Source organism: Rutilus rutilus (genome assembly GCF_951802725.1).
Source record: "Rutilus rutilus genome assembly, chromosome: 20".
Classification (NCBI taxonomy): Eukaryota; Metazoa; Chordata; class Actinopteri; order Cypriniformes; family Leuciscidae; genus Rutilus; species Rutilus rutilus.
The window spans coordinates 16,278,121-16,299,652 of record NC_140225.1 but is presented as its reverse complement, the minus strand read 5'-3'; the positions used below and the strand labels follow the sequence as shown (position 1 = coordinate 16,299,652).

Below are 21,532 nucleotides of genomic sequence, written 5' to 3'. Positions count from 1 at the left end.
TGGAATATTTGGAATATTTGTACCAGGCAGAAAGGAAAACCTCTTCAAAACAGTACCAAAAAATCAATCTCCTAAGTATTCAGTCCAAGTGAAGATGATTTGAGAAAGTAAATAATAAATCACACATGCGACGTCTCTTTGAGATACAAACAGTTCTCTCCAATTCTGATTTGTATTCGATTTATGACATGTAACACATACTGACAGCAAGAGCGTCTGAGCTGCTGCACTGCAATCCAGAGTAATCAGTCACAAGCTTACGATCAGATATCCAAAGGTTCAAGAGCAGGGTGAAAGGTCAGACCAGCTGCCAGAAGCCATGCATTTGTTATTTGATTAAAGAACATTTGAAGCAGATTATGCAATCATTACGCAAATGTGCATGGGAAGCAGTCTGTCATATCAACTGAATTGTCAGTTCACGCTGGAAGCGTTTTCACAAACAGTGATACTCAATTTAACATCAGCGATGAAAGCGATGAAAGCGAGATTCATTTGGCAGCAAACATATTGAGATATTAGATATTTGTGCCACTGTTCATAAACATTAAATAAAATGCATGAGCAATTAACAGTAGACATAAAAGTAAAAAAAATTAAATAAAAAAAATTGGTGTTTTTTTTTTTTTAAGAAATTGTATTTTAAAGGATTATGGACAGTGTAATCTGGATTACTGATGTGTGCGTCATTGCTCTTTAGAGAGCTCTGTGTTCTCAGTCATTTAAAGCACTAAAGTCATTTTTAACTATAGTGTGGAATGAAAAGGGATAAATACATATCGCCTACATAGTAACTTGACCTGACCTGACTGTAAAAAACTGAATAGCAAGAATGAATTAGCATTTAAATAATCCACTAACAGTGTTGGTTTAGTATTAGTATTAGTATTTCTTTATTATATTTTTATTGCACCTTTTCACAGTTTGGGGGGGGGTATCAATAATATAAATAATCCACTGCAAAAGAATGTATTTTCGTGCTACAAAAGTCATGATATTGAAAAGTCTTCTAGCCACAGAAGTTAAATTATCACCACAGTGATAATTGTGACAAGTAACAGTGACAAGAGGTCCAGTTCCAGGTTTATATTTTGAATCTTTTGCATTTCATGAAGTATGTTTCTCCAGTAATTCTGTATTAGACCACATGACCATAAACAGTGAGTCAGAGTACCTATTGTGGTATTGCATTTGAGACAAAAAGGGGAAAAGGAATTGTTAAAAGTATACAGTATCTATGATCAGGAGATATATGTAATCTATGTCAAATATTCAATTGAATTGCTTTCGTACAATTGCAGACCAATATTGTTTTAGAATTTTCCCAAACTTTGTCCCGAATATCCTCATCAATTGGAAGAAACAACTCCCCTTCCCATAATTTCCGAATTTGTATCCGTGCCCATTTGATCACATAAAAAATTATTTTAAAAAAGACTAATTGATGCTTTCCCAGATGTTTGAAACTTCTCAACTTGAAATTTCTCCATATTATCACTTAATGTTGTGCTTTTTTGAATAAAATGCCTAATTTGCAAAAATTCTGCCTTTTGACATTTTATCCATAATTTGTTGAATTTGGTTACCATCAGTAAATAAGTATTTGAGCCTCACCACACCCTTGCCATACTAAGACCTGAAGTTTGCATCCATCATTCCTGGTTGAAAATCTGGATTATTTAAAATTGGGGAGAATACCGAGGTGACCTTAGATCTACCCTCCAAACACCTGACTAAGTGCCATGCCATGTGTGTTTAAAGTAATAGGATTAGCACAACTTTCTTTAATGGCTTTACAAAAAAGAACAACAGGTCTTGTCATGGGTATTTTGACAAACTTGTTTCAATATCTAACCATACAAATGAGACATCCTTTGCTATCCAATCACAAATATATTATTTTTTAACCCCTTCACCCCTGAACGTCATTCACTACCCTCCTCATTCATTTTTTTTAAAGTTAGACATCAACTTTTTTAGTAGTCCTTAACATTATAAACAATATATATATATATAGCAAAACAATAATTTAATCTTTGATGACTGAATAAGTGCAATTCACCTTTATTCCACAAGGTGGCAATGTCTGATACACAATGATGAAGTGGTTGCATTCATAGTGACCGCAGGCAGAAAACAAAAGAATAGGAAATATCATCAGCAAAACTTAAAATGACTCAGCAATGTACTGCAAAGCAAGTACTGAATACAATCAAATATTAGTGTCACTGTCACTTGATGGTGGATCTGGTGAAGAAGCTGTCAGCAATCAAAATACTTATGTTGAAGATGTTACTTTTAAGAATATGTTTGAGATCTTAAAAATGATCCATGCTGAATGTACTGGGAAATGAGCTCTGACGAGGACAGTGACGAGGACTCTTCCAAGCACCAAAGGTAACAAAATATGCTTTATTTTATTCTTCTGTAATTGTTACTCTAATATCAGGAGAGTTTTATATTATCGAGAAGGTAGAGATCCATCCATGTTAGATCATAGATCCGGGTCGCTAAAGACCCGAATATGTAATAATGATTGGCGAAACATTCATGCATTTAAGGGTTAATATTTGGAATTGGCTTTTATTTTTTATATTTTCAGTTTTCATTTGTTTTAGTAATCTTATTTAATGCTTACATACATACAGCTCCTTTAAGCTAAACATTGTTAAAACACAAACGACACCTTTACAACCACAGTAACCTAGACAACGAGCTACAACCCAATTCTCCTCAAAAGAGCTTTATAATATACATGTGTCTCTAACCAGCCGAATGAGAGACAAGTCCAAATAAGGGGCCGTATGCAAAGTGCAAATTCCAAAACCCTTCTGCACATTTTATGTTATTAAACATATTCAATAGCTTCACTGTGACACACTGTACTGTCACCAAATTCAGTTCACACATCACTGCTCTCCTGCTGGTTGTACTACAATACTTAGTTTGATTAAAAAAAAAAAAAAAAAATCATAATTTTTATGATTATTTATTATGAAATCAAATCAATAACTTCACCCTTTTTAGAAAAAAAATTCAATAACTTCACACTGTTATACAGTGTAATGCCATCAAATTCAGTAAGCAAATATAATGCAAAACCTATGGTTGTAACTATTATGTTAGCTGCGTATACGGTACCAATATAATTTGTGTAAAGAATATAGGCCTACTTATTTTTTATGTGCAATTACTTCCCAAACTAAGTGTTTTATAACCAACATTAGAGCAGTGATGTGTGAACGAAATTTGGTGTGTTACAGTGAAGTTATTTAATATTTTTCATAATATAAAATGTGCAAAAGCAGTGTAGTATGACCAGTGGGTCACCATTGATGTGTGAACTGAATTGGGTGGCGCTACAGTTTGTAACATTGAAGTTAATGACTTGTATTTTTGACTGTGAGTTGATGCTCTAGTCGTTTTTTGGGTTATATTGCACTTTGCAGACGGTCCCTTCGAACTTGTCTCTCAGCCGCCTGTTCATAGAGATCCATTTAGCCTATTATAAAGCTCGTTTTGAGGAGAATTGGGTGGTAGCTCGTTGTCTAGGTTACTGTGATTGTAAAGGTGTCGTTTGTGTTTTAACAACGTTTAGCTCAAGAACAGGGAAGTTCGAATAGCCTATGTGAATATTGTCAACTTCACTGAACTCCTTGAGTTGCACTGACCGCATTTCTTTATATTTGAGTCCAAGTTCAAACACTATGAAACGCTTCATTAACGTACGGAGCTCTGAAACACTGCCAGCGGGACATTAAACAGGAAGTGTCTGTCCGAGCTCACAACAGGTTTTGCGTGGGAACGCAAATAACTTTACGAGGATACGAAAAAAATTTGCGTGGGAACGCAAATATCTTTGCGAGGGAACGCAAAAAAATAAAAAAAAAATAAAAAAATTATCCCATCCTAAAAAAAATTCCCTTTAGGGTCTCCGTACTCTGAGGCCTTTGAGATGATGTATTTTGTATTAAACATTTCTAAAGTTTACGTCATACTGAGAAGAGGACGCTGGACAGCTGGAGATTCCGATTTTGGGTAGATTTGGAATGTTTTCTTTGTAAATGCTTAGGGATGAATGTTTGTTTTTCTGAAAAATATGTTTTTTATTTATTTTAATGGACAAAGACTGTCACCAGATGTGGCATTCATTATTAATCTCTGTTTGATAATGGGAAAATACCATATTCATAAGCAAAAATAGGCTAAAGAAAAACAAAAAATGTTGTTGTTGCGGATAGAAATGAAGAGTTATATTGAGTTACTACTTGGGTTGAAAAACAGCAAAGCAAAACGTACTAGGTCTTTATGTGAAGCTTTTAGGTTATTTATTTGATGATCTCATACTCTTTTTCTTTTCCTTTTATATTTATTTTCTTTTTCTTGTATAATTTATTTTAATTTGCACTATATTTAATTTAATATTTGAATTTTGAATATTGTCTGTATTTTTTTTGTTAAAATCTATTATTTGTATGTGACTGGCATTTAATAAAAAAATAAATTTTAAAATTTTAAAAAAAGCTGGAGATTCCGAAGCAGAGATGCTCAAAAATATGATCAATTACTCTACATTTTTTATGTCACATTCTGTACAATAGGTGCCCAGACTGGTAAGAAGACTTTTAAATGTGAAACTGCCCCTCCATGTTTTTATATGTTAATTTAGGAAGAAACAGAGAGCTGATGATGTGTAATGATTTCTTAGCTTGGGGTAATTTTACAAGTGACTAGCTTGGCTGCTGTCTGAACCAGCCTCCATTAATGAAATTGTATTTTCTCAACAAGGTTATAGTTTAATCCTCCTGTTTATGATTCACTCAGGCACATGGATTTAACATTTTTTTAATCATTTTACCTTGCATATTTAAATTTCACATGTTCACATGTGTAGCATGTTGGGGTGCTTGGCATGACAATAAGATATGGTTTGATGTCAAAATAGTATTGTTATCCTCTATGTGTATGTAATAAACAACCAGTATGAACACAAATTAACGTTCTGTATATCAAATAATTGCGCTTGTTTCAGTACAAGAACATATATTTTAAAAAATCAACAACAAATTAAATTTGCTCAGAACGTGCCCACCAGATAAGCAGAAATGTTGAACAAGACTCGAGAAGAGGACATTACATGATAAAAATCTTTCTAAAATAACAACTAAAGGGAAGTCTTCAGGGGCTGTCAACAGAATAAAACAATCAGAGCAAATACTGTCCAAAAACTAAAATGAAAGATAGCCTTCAACTCTTTACTAAGCTTCCAAGCCTATAAAATGGGAGTTTAACCATGATTGCTTAAACTTAAACACAGACATCATGAATTAATACTTTTTACCACAGCGGATTACATGGTGAACTTGTTTCTCATGATTTCAGATCAGATCGGAATGGAGTCCAGGCTGGAAACAGCAAGAAAATCTTTGATCCTCAGGGAACGAATCCAGTGAGGAGGAGAAGGACGGATTGGGGATGTGACGTATGTGCTTCACGCCAAGCCAATGCCAGGAATTAAAACCATATTATTTCCAGTGAATGAATAGACTGCAAAGACAGGCTGTAGAGTGGAGGATTAGCAGTGAAAAAGAGCGATAGGAAGACAGAAAGAACACATGAAAACAAAAGCTCCTAGGGGGAAACAGACTATTTAAATGCACATTATGTAGTGCACTACACGCCATGAATAAATGCACCACATCATGTGATGCAAAGGTTTATTATTATTCTTTATGTGTGTGGGTTTGTTTACGATGTATTTCCTGGTATTTGAGTAAAAAAAAAAAAAAAAACGTACTTAATAAAAAACATAAATCAGCAGATTATTTTAAACTGATTTTGATGGTCTATATAAAAACTGTTGGCTGTGATTGCATGTATGCGCTACTATGGCCACCTTGTGGTAAAAGTTCAGTATAGCATTATTTAATTACTTAATTGTTGGTTTGTATGCTTGCATGCATATTCCCATTTATTTGTCTAATAATACAAACATGTTCTGCACCAATTTTGTATTATGTCAAAATTTAGCTAATATCTTTACTTATCACGTACAAAGGGCCTACAAAAGCAGGTATCATTCTTACATTATGATATTATAATTCTCTAACAAAAAAAAATATAGCTCTTATAAGCTTTTTTGTTTGGTTGTTTTGCTAGTCTGTCTGCGATTTCTAGTTAAGTCAATTAAAAATTAAATTTCTGTCAAAAGCCAATCAATCAACAATAATGTGTCTGTGATTAACTTAAAGACAGCACGTCCAGTCCAGATTCACTATTTTGCACACTAATCCAAGTGTGACCCGTTGCAGTACAACAAACAAACCACCAGATGTCACGAACACCCAATTATTGTTCTTCTTCAGGCAGAAAACGCTAAACTAAGTTTGCACAGCAGATGGCGATACATCCTCACTAAAATCACAGTTCATGTCCTACGTTAACTAGAGCAAACATTACACCCCTGTCAGTCAACTGCAAGGAAAAACAAATCTTTAAAAATGACAATGCTTATTCCTGTCACTACCTTGAAAGCTTACGGACAAATATTCACAGTTTACAGCAGATCAATCTTTGCTTTAAAGGACGAGGAGCTGTCCAACCCGATGTGGTGCTGAAATGCAATAAATTGCGGAGATTACCGACACAGTGATTTTTATACAATATATACACACACACACACACACACACACACACACACACACACACACATATATATATATATATATATATGTGTGTGTGTGTGTGTGTGTGTGTGTGTGTGTGTGTGTGTGTGTGTGTATGTATGTATATATATATATATATATATATATATATATATATATTAAATGATAAAAAATGTTTGCTACTGTATAAATAAATTGATGCTATTTCCGCTGCAAATGTTATGTATTTCAGAAATGTTCGTTTTGTGTTTATACACAATGAAGTCCTTAATCATAAAAAGCCTGTGATCAAACATCCCATTTTAACATTTTAACATTGCATGATTTAATTGCATGGCAATTATTCCACTTAGGTGTAGGGGGTTGATTACACATTATGTGCGTCATTTTTCTTTCTCCCTTTCTGTCGAACAGAAATCTAAATACATATCTGAAATGAGAGGAATCACGGTCAAAGAATAATACAACTTGTCAAAACAAAAACAAACAAAAAAACTAGCACGGAGCACTTATTAGCTTATAACTTTCCAAAGTCTGTTTATGAAAACAAACTAAATCGTAGGCGGTGATCAATAACTTCTCAGCGAGCGAGCGAGTGAGTGAGTTCTCACTGAGCAACTTAAATAATACTTGCAGGCATCTTCCTCGCAGTCAGCATATCTGCCGAGCTCGGTGACTTAAGGTTTGTGGTCCTAAGCAGTTATAGAAGCTCGCTCAATATTTGGAAGTTATAAAGCAAAGCACAACTTGGCGTTACTGGGTAGGGGCTTGACGTGTTAAATGAGCATAAAAGACCCAGCTGGTTGGGGAAGCACTTGAGGGGGTATCAAACAGTGCGTCACATCCTTGGGAAAAAAGAGGAGCGATTCCAATGGAATCAACATGTAAGCGCATCTGCATTGGGTGGTATCAATAAGAAGACAGCTGAGGAGAAATCATGACATTGAGCTACAGGTGAATTCATCTATTCATGCTCATTCGGGCTCCGCGCGTCCTACTACAATGCCAGTGTAAATAAGGAGAAAAACAAGAGGGCGAATTTTTGACCTGACTGTGAGTTTTTGACTTGGCGTCCTCAACCGAATACGATGAAACAACACTGCATGACAGCAGTCGAGAGGGAGGAAATGCAAGCGCAACGAAGGACTGCGAGGTAAAGCAGGAAAAGTTGGTCCGCGCGCCGAGGCTTCACTATTCAAGGAGTGTTGGACAACCCAATGTGCGAGGACTTTTTGTGGAAGAAAAGCACATTTTAGAAGAGAGTTAAGAGTATTTTGCTTAAACCAACCAAAGTGTGGATCATGGCTACGGAGGAATCGGGTGGCTTGGCGCAAACCGCCGCCGTTAAACTATCAGAGATGGGGGAAAAAACTAAACAGTTAGGAACTGCGATCCAGGACCCCGAGCGACAAAGAAGGATTATTCTAGTAATTGTATGTGTCGCACTTCTGCTAGACAATATGCTTTATATGGTCATCGTGCCAATTGTGCCAGATTATCTAGCGCGTTTAGAGAGTGAATCAGAGCAGGCGCATGTAACGGGTAATTCTTCAATCAACAGCACGCAAAACGAGAACTTTGACTTGCAGATCGGCGTGCTTTTCGCCTCAAAAGCCATTCTGCAGCTCCTTGTCAATCCTTTGACCGGAACTTTCATAGACCGAGTCGGCTATGACATCCCACTTTTAATTGGACTCAGTATCATGTTTGTCTCGACATGCATTTTTGCCTTCGCAGAGAACTACGCGACTTTGTTCGTCGCGCGCAGTCTGCAAGGGCTCGGCTCGGCGTTCGCGGACACTTCAGGAATTGCCATGATCGCAGACAAGTACACGGAGGAGCCAGAGAGAAGTCGCGCGCTGGGCATTGCCCTCGCGTTCATCTCGTTCGGAAGCCTGGCGGCGCCCCCGTTCGGAGGGGTGCTGTACGAGTTCGCAGGCAAACGCGTCCCGTTCATTGTGCTCGCCTTTATATGTTTGGCAGATGGTATACTATGCCTGACTGTCCTCAAGCCCTTTTCCAGTAGGACTAGAGAGAATATGCCGGTTGGCACCCCGATTTACAAACTAATGATTGATCCCTACATAGCAGTTGTGGCAGGAGCTTTGACCACATGTAACATCCCCCTTGCTTTTCTGGAGCCCACCATTGCTAACTGGATGGAGGGGACCATGGATTCAACCCAGTGGGAGATTGGGCTCACCTGGCTGCCTGCCTTTTTCCCTCACATTTTAGGTGTTTATATCACTGTCAAGCTAGCAGCAAAGTATCCACACTTGCAGTGGTTCTATGGGGCACTTGGCATGGTTATCATTGGTGCCAGCTCTTGTATTGTGCCGGCTTGCAAAACCTTCGAGCAGCTGATAATCCCCCTGTGTGGCATTTGTTTCGGTATTGCACTGGTAGACACAGCTTTATTACCCACACTTGCTTTTCTCGTAGATGTCCGTCACGTGTCTGTGTATGGTAGTGTATACGCAATTGCAGACATCTCCTACTGTGTTGCCTACGCGCTGGGCCCCATCGTGGCCGGTAAAATAGTGCACGATCTAGGGTTTGTGCAACTCAATCTGGGCATGGGTCTGGCGAACGTACTTTACGCACCAGCCCTGATTTTCCTGCGCAACGTGTGCTATATGAAACCATCTCACTCTGAGAGAAACATGTTATTGGAGGAGGGAGCCACAGGTCTGTACGACACGATTAAGATGGAGGAACGCCAAAGAAAGAAGCACGGCTACAGTTCAGCCGGTAACTGTGTGCCCATCGACGAGAACGGGACATTTGCTGGACAATCAAAGTCATTCACTGAAGAAGAGACGTCTGATCTAGAATACATATAGTCTGAGTCGTCTGTCCTTGGTCATCTGTTACAATCCTGTTAAAACCTCTGCTGAATATAAATGTTTTTCATTCACTCATTTACATGTTACTCATTGTCCTGAGGAAAACTATTGGTGAACTGCATACAATCTTAAAATAATTTAGGCTACTCAATTTACTGAAATAATGAGCTCAATATTTTTTTCTTCAATATAAGAAATGTAAAAAATATATATATTTCACTGTTTAGAATTCCGCTGTTTTAAGTTTATTATTCAGGGATATAAATATGGTGCAAACATATTAAATATGAAGACGCGTGTGTACGTATTAAATAGGCCTTCGTTGAAGTTATTCCGCCGAATTTGTGCTGTTACAAATAATATGCAAAATTTCACCTGACACCTTCATAGAAAAAAAAAAAATGATGGAACCGGTGTGAATCCTGCCTTTTCAGTGTCTGTTTCAAGTATTTAAATGTTTAGGGTGTATTTCTGGAATGCGTTACTGTATATTATGGAATATAATGGTGTACATATGTGCATATCAAATGTACATAATTAAAAGAAAATATGTGAAACGCCTTGTTGTGCGCCGTGTGTCTGTGACTGACTTTCATCATGCATCTACACGATCAAGCTTTAAAGAGATACATTTACATATCTACATCGAAATTTGAATTGATTTCGTTTTGGTTTCGGGTACATTTTTCTCACAAAAGACAATGATTCATTAGTGACAGAAAACAAAACAGAATATTCAAAATAAACGGAGTCAATACTTTTGTGTTTTTTTGTTTTATTTGTGCAGTAAAAAGCATCAAAGAGCAAAAAATACGACAAAGAAACGAAAATATACATATGCTGACATAACGCATGAACAAGACATCATTATAGATATCTACTACACTATATGTATTCTATAATGAAAAGGCTGTGTTTAAAAAACAACTTTTCTGTCCATTCTTTCCACACCCAAAATTGATTCATAAATATAAAGCGATTAACCAAAATAGACGTTTATGGGGGTTTCTGTACACGATGCTTTTTGCAAAACAGACGTAAATCGAACCAATTCCTAAACCAAAAAAAAAAAAATTTGCTTATGGTGCAAAATGGACTTTTCTCTTTTCGTTTTAATTAAATTATCGAGCGCGTTCGCGTACGGACATTTTTTCTTCAGCGAGATTTGGAAAGGTGGTCATAAATTTCTTTCAAGGACTTAACTTAAAGTGAGTGTGAGGTGGGCTGGCAGATGCGGCATCGAGCGAATGGAGTTGAGTGGGAGGAGTCTGAGAAAGGTACCGCTCCTTCAGCATCTTTCCTGAGGAGCATCCTAAGAGGCTCCCGACTTGCAATGAATGGGACGCAAGTATGCCGCCTGAAACAAGTTAAAAGACACCATCAACGGCACTTTTCTCTTAATAAAACACGTCGGGACTATGAATCTGGATAAACCCTTTGAGACACCTGAGGAATCCATAAAGAGTAAGACATTTTGGTGAGTACTTTTTAAATTGACACTTTTGAGAATGTAGAAGAACGTTTATGCTTACAGCCTCCTCCTCAAACAAGGACCAAATAAAGCTAAAAAGCTACATTCAAAATCTCTATTCTATGTATTTAATATTAAAATTCGAATTAATTTTGAATAATTTAAGGTTGCTAATAGCCTTGTCTAATCGATGTGGCTGATGATATAAAATAAAAAAAACCCAGATAGCACAGTTTTTAGTTATTTTATGGATAGTTAGTGAAATTGAATACTATTTGCAATGCAAGCCGTCTCTCATACCTGTATATCTGTTCCAGAGGGAACTGGGAAAAGTGTCAGTGGATTTTCATCTTTCTTCATTTAATTCTTCAACTTTGAGGATGCCGGTTTTGAAAAGGGAACAAGCAAGAGACATGGGAGATGCAAGTGTAAGCAAAATACTAATATATCTCTATGTAAAAATGTTTGCATTATGTGGCTTAACTAAATGTCTTTCAAACATTCTCTTTTAACATTACAAACAGACATGGAAGTCTGCAATATTGATAAAACATAAATGATCATGTTGTTTTATACATGCCATGATCTTGTACACAGGGCAAAATTATTTAAATATAATACTTGTCAGGGATCACTTGGAGCATAAAAGATTAGGACTCTATCAAGGCTAATTAAACAAGAGACTCATTAGCTCGAGAGCAAATACCATACGATCTAGAAAACAAATGCTACTTAAGTGGAAGCTGTTCCTGGTGCTAATATATAAATTAATGAATTGCAATAAAGCTCTGATCATGATCTCAATTTAGGGCCTTCCGAAGCTCCCAGTGCCCCCTTTGCAGCAAACACTAGACATGTACCTGAAGTGCATGAGTCACCTCATCCCAGAGGAGCAGTTCCGAAAGACCAAGGCTATTGTAGAGAAATTTGGAGCACCTGGTGGGATGGGAGAATTTCTTCAGAAAAAGCTAATGGAGAGAAGCGATCATAATGCTAATTGGGTATGGCTTGCACTGTCTGCAAAGAAAAAAAGTGACTTTGCTGTAAACAACTTTGCTTTTAATGTGCAGGCACATTCTGTTTAATATAGTTTAAAAGTGATTTATTTGCTCATACTCTCTCTTGATCATTGTCTAAGGTGAATGACTACTGGCTCGAAGACATGTATTTGAGCAACAGATTAGCACTACCTGTCAACTCCAGTCCTGTTATGGTCTTTCCTAAGCAGAACTTCAAGGGTCAAAGTGACATCCTCAGGTACAGGACTCTGGGGATACAGCACAGGCGATTTTTATTCGCAGTTATTTCATAACTGAGATGACAATGAACATGTCCAACAATGCATGTCATCACTGATATCAGTTTATTTAAATGGAAATGCAATGTCTACATAAGTTAAGGATACTGTATACGCATTAGGATTGTGCAAAGCTGTCAGGTCTGTAAACTACATGATCTCATCCGCTAACTGTGTAGCTCCATATGGCTGTGTAATTGAGGGGCTCATTAACTAAAATGTGATTTCTCATTCAGCATAGTTTAATCTACAGATTAAAAAGCGTGTAAACAAAGTGTACCTTCCACCCTTACTTGATGTTGACTTCAGTCCTAAAATGGACATCTGGAGGGAAACAATATATCATATAATGGACATTGCTATTTTAGGCTTAACATAAGTTAAGAATAAGTTATGTTTCCTATTGATTATTTCTACATTTTGTATTAAAAGATAAATTTTATAAAGTTTCATAATGATAAGTAAAAGTCTAGAATTAGTCTCTCACTAAGAGAATATAAAATGAAACTAATGATTTTGTTGAACCCAAATTGGATTAAGTGCTATTTTAAAACCTAATTAAAACAATTGCATTGCCACACACACACACATACACACACACAATCCTTCAAAAGGTTTAGGGTTGGTCAGATTTTTTTTAAAGAAAATAATACTTTTATTCAGTTAGGATGCAATGATCAAAAGTAATTTTTTTATTGCATTTTTGATCAAGCAGTCTTAGTGAGCAAAAGAGACTTCTCTACAAAAAAATACAAATAATAATAATCTTTAAAATAGTGGTTTATTTATAAACTCTTGCATATTTTTTCTCAACAGATTTGCTGCCCATCTCATTTCTGGTGTATTAGAGTATAAATCTCTTATTGATGGGTAAGTTTTTCTCCTTGTTTTCACATGTAATCACATTAACTTGTAGTATTGTGAACATGAAGGTATGCTGCATTTGTTGCAGACGTGCTCTCCCTGTAGACTACGCTCGCGGGCAGCTGGCTGGGACGGCCCTGTGTATGGATCAGTACAACAAGGTCTTCACCTCCTACCGTCTGCCAGGGCCAAAAATGGACACTTTAGTGGCTCAGAAGAGTATGGTTATGCCTGAGCCCGAACATATAATAGTGGCTTGTAAGAATCAGGTAGGAATTGCTTCACCTGCACAGTAAAAAAAAAAAAAGTTTAGTCAACTTGAAATGTGAAATTGTAATAAGTGACAACTTGGATATTTGAGTTGACTAAACTTAAAATTTTAGGGCAGAACAAACACTTACCTTTTTAAGGTAAACCAACCATTTTTTTTTACAGTGTGGTACTAAATCTAATGTTTCTTTTTTTATATGGTTATGCTTTTCTTTCTAATTATGTTAAAGTTTGATTCAAAAAGTCATAAGCAATCTGTAAAGACAAAGATTTGATGCTGTTTTCTGCCATACCATGCTGTATGTGATTGCAGTTTTTTGTTCTCGACGTGGCGATAAACTTTCGTCGACTGAATGAAAAAGACCTTTACACCCAGCTGGAGCGGATCAGAAAGATGGCAGACATTGAAGAGGAGCGTCTGCCTCCTATCGGTCTGCTCACATCAGATGGCAGAACACAGTGGGCTGAGGCTCGCAGCGTACTGATCAAAGGTCAGACATAATTTATCCTCAACTATACAAGCTGTTTCTTTACGACCTGCAATCTGACATCCAAATATTAAGAAACAAAACAACTTGTGAGAGAGCTGCTTTTCCAGATAAACTCAACTACAAAAAAATTCCCCTGATAAAACAAGAAATTCCGTACAGGTTAATGGAATTCACACACATATAAAATATTTCTCAACCGGGTGCAGATTCTACCAACAGGGACTCTCTAGACGTGATTGAACGCTGTCTGTGTCTGGTGTGTTTGGATGAGCCCTCTGGCATTGAACTGACTGATACCAACCGAGCTTCGCTGATGCTCCACGGAGGGGGCACGGACAAAAACGGGGGCAACCGGTGGTACGACAAGCCCATGCAGGTAGAAAACCCACAGTTGGATCTAAATTGACTAAGAGGATGAATTCTAAAGTTAAACTACTGAAATGATTTCAGTTTGTGATAGGTGCAGATGGATGCTGCGGCGTTGTATGTGAACACTCCCCTTTTGAGGGAATAGTGCTCGTGCAATGTACAGAGTATCTACTGAGATACATGTAAGCCAAATTATTATTTTATTTATAGAAATTAATTTCAAAGTAACGCTTTGATTATCCACAATGCACTGCTGGTCTGGCAAATTCAATGAATACATTCACTTCTGAAGGAATCTGTAATATCCTTTTGCTTATTCTCACTAGCACAGTAGTTGCATTTATGTATTTGCCAAAGACTCGGAACTCTAATGAGACGACTAGAGATATATGCACACACAGCTTGAGAATAGCAGCTAAGCTAGTGAAGACGCAATGTGATGGACTGTAAGACTGTTTCTCTCACAGGAGGGGAAGCCCTTCTAAGCTGGTGAGAGCGGCCAGCATGAGCGAGCTTCCTGCCCCCAGACGGCTGCGCTGGAAATGCTCGCCAGATATCCAAACGCTCCTCACGGCCTCAGCAGATAAATTACAGAAGTAAGTCAATAAAACAGGTGATACACCAAGGTAGTAAGTTCTACAATCTAACAGATACCATGCTGATAGCTTACAATTGATTAATTACACTAACGTTTGTTTATCCTATCCATCCAATTATACTCCACTGTAAAAAAGTTGCCGCCTTAAATTTTAATTCAACTTAAATTACATTACATTTACTTAAAAAAATTGTTGAATCTTGTATAACTTATAAAAAAGTTGAAAAGTGCTTTACTTATTTTGATGAGTTAAAGCAATGTAAAAACATGTTGTCATAACTTATTGATCATATCATTTTTTACAGTGTAGAAAATACCTCAAATTTAATTATTCCCGAGTATCACAGGCATTTTGAAAGTGATTTAGTTTATATAATTTCACTTATACATAAATAAATTTAAATAAAATTCAAATAGACAAATAAAAGGGTGTAAAATACAAGAAAAGTTTTAGCATCTTTCGGGTTTCTTACTGTACATACTCTATCGTTTAAAAGTATGGGGTCAGTAAGATTTTTAAAAGGAATTAATGCATTTATTTAGGATGCATTAAATTGATCGAAATTGACAGTATACATTTATAATGTTAGAAAGATTTCTATTTCAAATACAGTAAATGCTGTTCTTTTTTTCTTTTCTTTTTTGCTGTACTATACGGTCTATCAAAGACTCCTGAAAACGTTTACACAGAAATTTTAAGCAGCACACAATTTTCTACATTGATAATAATAAGAAATGTTTCTTGAAAACCAGCACCAAATCAGCATATTAGAATGATTTCAGAAGGATCATGAGACAGAGACACTGAAGAATGCATAATAGCTGCTGAAAATGTAGCTTTGCCCTCACAGTAATAAATTAGAAAACTTTTTAATAATATTTCACAATATCACTTCAGCCAGACTTTCAAACTGTTCATTCCTACAGACTTGCGAAAAATCTGGACATGAATGTCAACAAATTCACTGGATATGGCAAAGAGTTCATCAAGAGACAGAAAATGAGCCCTGATGCTTATGTTCAAGTTGCCCTCCAGTTTGCATTTTACAGGTCAGTCTTCTCTATAATTGAAGATATATTAGTACTACTATAGAATTAAGATTTAGTTTTTAGTTTTTTTTTTGCATTCAGATGCCATGGACGTCTAGTGTCCACCTATGAAAGTGCATCAATACGCCGCTTTCAAGAGGGACGAGTTGACAACATTCGCTCCTCCACACCTGAGGCCTTAGCATTTGTGAAAGCTATGGCCAATAGCTCCAAAATCACTGTATGTAATTTAGTTTGTTTACATTGCACTTCATTCAAACTACCTCGTGCAAATGGCAACTCGTTTGTAGAAAATGCTGTGTGGATTGTCAAAACAGGAATAGCTTAGGAAGGAATAATAACCCTTGCTTCCTTTATTTATTTAGGATGCTGAGAAAATGGAGACGCTTAGGACTGCCATCAAAGCCCAAACCAATTTTACAATTCTAGTAAGTGAAACGGACAGCTGAATTTGAATTACACAATCTGTCAGTTAGTCATGACTTATGTTTAACTGTGATTATCAAACTGTGATTGTCATACTGTCTGCTCTCCAATAAAATATTGCTTTTCCACTAATTGGAAACAGGCAATCACTGGGATGGCAATAGACAATCACTTGCTGGGGCTGCGAGAGATTGCCAAGGAGCTAAAACTGGAAAAGCCAGAGCTGTTTTCTGATGCAACCTATGCCACCAGCATCCAGTTCATTCTCTCGACAAGCCAGGTTCACTTTGAAATAATGAGAGATAGACCTAAAAATGGATTTGTTATTCATAGTGTGCATGCAGCTTCATATTAGCACTAGATCACCAATCTCTTTTGTTCAAAATATTGCTTATATCTTTACATAGGTTCCTACCACTGAGGAGATGTTCTGCTGCTATGGTCCTGTTGTCCCTAACGGCTATGGAGCCTGCTACAATCCTCAGATGGACCACATCATCTTCTGTGTGTCAAGCTTCCGTGACAGTGCTGAGACCTGCTCAGATTTGTTTGTGAAGACTCTTGAGGGATGCCTGAAGGAAATGCAAGATCTGTGCCGTAAATGCAACACTGAAGCTAAACCAGCTGATTCCACAGAAAGGAGGGAGGGAACTCCCAAGGTAATGAAGAATGGAAACAAATCATAGCCAGAAGCTACTGTGTTTAAATCGCATGGAAGATGCAGGAAGTAACCACTGTGACTGTGCAAAGAGTGAACATTTCGGGAGAAAATCATAGTCTTAAAAAATACAGCAAGGCTCATAGACTGATTTAGTGTATACTTTTGATATGCAAAAGAGTCAAAGTAGGCATTCCCCTTCTGGAATTTCTTCTATATTGTCAAATATTATGACCAAAAGAAGTAGCATAGAGATTCTATGGAGATGTAGTCGCTTGAAAATAGTAACAAGTAGATCTATTTAGGTGTTTTGCATTATTTGGCCTATGAGAGTATACAGATTCAAAAAGCAGATGAAGCTCAGATTTACAGTAACCCCTGCCTTTTAAATATGAACTAGCTGAGGTCGGTCTCTAAGAATCCTACCCAGTTTTTTAGTCTGTCTAAGGGCAAGCTCACACTACAGGACTGAACTGCTGTGGTGCTCACTTACACTAAAAAGGTTTCTTGTAATCTGTCGTCGTCCTGACATAGTAGTGCACATAGTACACTACACAACACAGCGCTGACGAGGTGCAAAAACTACAAGACATTTTGTCAAGAGGCAGTCCAGACCAACAACAAAAAAAACGTTTTCTCACATAAATTCATGTGAGAAATGATTACATGATTAAGTGATTACAAGATTTTCCTGTTTATACCATCTGCACTGTGATTGGCTGGATTAGTTCCAATTTGTAATTGCGTGGCACACACTACAATATCACGTGGCGATAACATCAAATTGATTTGAAAATAGCGTCTCGAGCAGTTTGAGCTTAACTTGCTCCGATTTGGCGCGAGATTCAAGGGTTTTGTCCCAGACCTTGGAAATCTGCTTCCGACAGAAAATTCCAGCCAAAAGCCATGTAGTTTGAGCTTGCCTTAAGAGTATATTATAGTTGTCAATATCAAAGGCAGCATTAAAGGGATAGTCCACCAAAAAATGAAAGTTCAGTAATCATTTACCCATCCTCACATTGTTCCTAATCTGTATTACTTTCTTTCTTCTGTGGAACACAAAAGAAGTTGTTTTGAAGAATGCTGTTTTTGCCCAAAGCGATGGTGCTTGCCGTCGGAAACAGTTTTTAAAGTAGTTGCTGCAATGATGCTGCCTTTGAGATCATGGACAGTAGGTCTGCTTGTTTAGTATGCATGTAAAAATTCTATCCTATCCTATAGCCTATAGCTGTTTACAATCTATACCAGTTTTTAATCATGTCAGAGTCATCATACCTTATGGTTAGTGATGCCATCAAGATACAGTACTCTGAATGACGACTCTGTGGAAAAGGACCAGAAGCTGCTATTTAACTTTATCTTTGAAACTCACAATCACATTTCAAAGTTTGTTTAATTTATTTCAAATCAAAGATCTATCTGTTAAAAAAAAAAGAAAAACTATATAGAAAAGTCTATTTTGGGTCTGCAGTATACAAACAAAATGTCAGGACCAGGCATTATAATATATAATATATGGTATTATAGCTTTAAAGTGTGCTGTGTTTTAAGTGTTCTATAAATTGAATTCTCAATGGGCCATATTCTGAAATGCAATCTGAGCTCTTAAAAACAAGCCAGTGTGCATAAATGTTTAAAGAATATCATCCATTTGCGAACAATGAACATTGTTATATAATTCTATTCTGTGGGGTTGTCTTGATTTCCAATGCAATAATAACAGGGATTTTTGATTTCCAATGCAATAGCAGGAACGAATAGTTTATTACAGTGAAAAAAACATCTTTTTTTAAGTACAATCATTGTATATGTGCTTATGCTAAGTCTGAAAATGACACTGACACATGTTGCACAGTAGGGTCTATACAGTATATCTAAACAAAAAGGAACAATATTTGATGTTTGTCTAATGTACACAGATAAAGACCAAGTGAAAATATGTTTTTTATTGTGAAATTCCGTTAAACACTGTGTTTTTTAAATGTGCGTAATTTGTATATCCTACGTGTTGAACCAGTCATGATAGTAAATGTAAAGTAGATGTAAAAAAAAAAAAAAAAAACTAAAACAGTGATGCCTTGAGAAATGTATTTTAGCACTTTATAACTAGATCAAATATGTACTGTAATAAAATAGCTACGCTGAAATTGACTAATTAACCACTCAATCATGTTATATAGAGAATACTTATAGAGAAATTATAGTCTTAGTATCGGTAATAAAATATGTTAGTTGCACATCTTGACCTTATGTTGAGCATGAATACATAAGGATGAGGAAACATGAGGAATACATTAGGGAAACAGCAAATATGTGAAAGTGAAGATGTAACAGAATGTATTTTGTTAAAATGTAGAGTGCTTAAACTGTGATATTCTTTAACTCTGGGATATTTATTTTTCTATGTTAGAGTTCTCAAAAGATAAATGGTCTATTTATAAATATCACTGTATTCTAATGATGCTATAAAATATACTAATCAAAACCAATGATGTGTGCACTGAGTATTTCATACCACCAACTATGAATGAAATTCTGGCACAGTTTTTTTTTTTTTTTTACCACACACAGCATAAAAAGTATTCTACATTTCAAATTACATTAAGACATGCAAACTGCAATGATTTGGGCCAAGTACATTAAAAGTCATCATAGAAAGGGTTTTTATTCATAGCAACCTTACAACTGTTGTGTTAAGACTAAACGTTGATTTCAGAATGTCACATCGGACTCCAAAGACAAACCTAAAATAACTTGTAATCTCATTCTGAAGAGGAACTAGATTTTTTTTAATAGAAGAACAATGCAATAATAATTTTGAGATTACCAATGGAAACAATATTGGGCTTATATATAATGTAACACTTCAAACACAAAGGAATAGCATTTAAAATATTGCTAAATTAAATTAAATATTTCTATATAACCAGCTTGATACACTAAGCGCGTTTCACCCAATGATATCATAACTCGCTTTTAACCCAGAGTAATGGAATGTTTCACAGTTAAAATTTTGAAGCGGGGTTAGCACCGCTTTTTACCCGGGGTTATAAAACCCTGCTCTGAACTCTGCAAAACCAAACCGATCTCACGCCAATTTGTACTTATTTTACGAGGTGGCTAATTCAAAATCTTGATTGAATATAGAGTTTTGCTACTTTAAAATTAGGTTAAAATTGCTGCATTATTCCATATCAATAGACTGAGATTCATAAATAAATGTAAAAAGATTCACAAATAAATCAAAATGAGTTTTATAACTCCTGGCATACCTCCCATTCATTTGTGAATAGCTTCTTGTGCATTTGTAGATCCCTGCACACATTTGTGGATTTTAAAACACTTCTAGTGTCAAGTGAACTCCATCCACCGTCTAATTTAGCCAATCAGATAACAGCCACATTGCGCTGACCAATTGTAGTAAGTTCTCGCTACAAACAATCAGTTTGGCTTTACAGGAACAAATTCATTTTGCACCCCTGAAATGAACTGTATTCTATGGGCGCTTCGTTCAAACTGAGCTGAAAACACCCCGTTTACAAAATATTATTGGAGTTTAGGGCTTCTATATATTTCCATCAGGATCAGTGAATCAGGATAAACTCAGGCTTATACACAAATTATGATCATTCACAGATCCCGAGCATCATGCTCAGTAACACCCTCTCTACACCAGATGTAAGCAGCGTGACACGATGATTCATCAACAGTAAACGGATGTAATGTGCTGTGATTGGTTAGCTAGCCCAGTGTGTTGTGAATGGCAGCGCTTAGCGTGTGTTCCGGAAATATCCAGCCCCTACATAACTGTGAGTTTTTCTTTAGTGTAGCCTAAATATTGAGGATGACGTCAATTTCAAATCAATTCGAGCCCAATTCAGACTCTGACAAAGTTATTTGTTTGTTTGTTCATTTGGATCCCCATTAGCCAAAACGAGTAAAAATATAAAACTACACTAATCAACAACAATAAAAGTTGAAAAAGTTGTTAATTAATAGGACTGTGCAGAACGGATTTCATGATCAGACTTTGCAAGCACGGATTGGACATTTCATTGGACGTTTCAGAGTGGTTTGTTTTTTGTAATTTTCATATATACATTATAGATACGATGTTATCCACCATTTAATCGTGATATTTGTCAGAAAACTAAGGTAACACAAACAGTAATCAATCACAAAACCATGGTTAATTTTTGAGATGGTCCTCACTGCAGAACACGAAATCCAGGGGGAGGAGTTGGATCTGGATCCAAATCCACCTTACATATACCTAAACCTACCCATCTCCACCCCCTGATCCCTATACCCACCCCTAAACCTACCAATCTCCACCCCCTGATCCCTAAACCCACCCCTAAACCTACCCATATCCACCCCCTGATCCCTATACCCACCCCTAAACCTACCAATCTCCACCCCTTAGATCTGGATCCAACTCCGCCCCCTGGATCTCATGTACTGCAGTGAGGTGCTACTGTAATTTTCCTTAAAGCAGTGGTGAACCATCTTAAAAAAGAGAGAGCT

General features: G+C 36.6%; 2 protein-coding genes across 2 annotated transcripts; both read left to right on the top strand.

The window, feature by feature from the left end:
• Nucleotides 1-7,394: 7,394 nt before the first annotated feature.
• On the top strand, nucleotides 7,395-10,002 carry slc18a3a (solute carrier family 18 member 3a). Its single transcript, XM_084392307.1, has one exon. It carries the CDS (start codon nucleotides 7,967-7,969, stop codon nucleotides 9,506-9,508), a length of 1,542 nt encoding a protein of 513 aa, XP_084248433.1. The 5' UTR covers nucleotides 7,395-7,966; the 3' UTR covers nucleotides 9,509-10,002.
• An 834-nt stretch (nucleotides 10,003-10,836) lies between these two features.
• chata (choline O-acetyltransferase a) lies at nucleotides 10,837-18,429 on the top strand. Its single transcript, XM_084391344.1, has 15 exons — nucleotides 10,837-10,988; nucleotides 11,300-11,410; nucleotides 11,792-11,983; nucleotides 12,121-12,239; nucleotides 13,096-13,149; nucleotides 13,232-13,412; nucleotides 13,727-13,904; nucleotides 14,111-14,280; nucleotides 14,355-14,455; nucleotides 14,741-14,869; nucleotides 15,799-15,921; nucleotides 16,003-16,141; nucleotides 16,287-16,349; nucleotides 16,490-16,627; nucleotides 16,755-18,429. Exons 2-15 carry the CDS (start codon nucleotides 11,363-11,365, stop codon nucleotides 17,031-17,033), a joined length of 1,914 nt encoding a protein of 637 aa, XP_084247470.1. The 5' UTR covers nucleotides 10,837-10,988; nucleotides 11,300-11,362; the 3' UTR covers nucleotides 17,034-18,429.
• The last annotated feature ends 3,103 nt before the right edge of the window (nucleotides 18,430-21,532 follow it).

Bases quoted from the DNA above. Each gene is read 5' to 3' on its own strand.
- slc18a3a (XM_084392307.1), top strand. From the start codon at position 7,967: ATGGCTACGGAGGAATCGGGTGGCTTGGCGCAAACCGCCGCCGTTAAA.
- chata (XM_084391344.1), top strand. From the start codon at position 11,363: ATGCCGGTTTTGAAAAGGGAACAAGCAAGAGACATGGGAGATGCAAGT. The intron at 14,456-14,740 runs GTAAGCCAAATT...TTTCTCTCACAG, and splicing joins GAGTATCTACTGAGATACAT to GAGGGGAAGCCCTTCTAAGC. The intron at 16,350-16,489 runs GTAAGTGAAACG...AATTGGAAACAG, and splicing joins AAACCAATTTTACAATTCTA to GCAATCACTGGGATGGCAAT.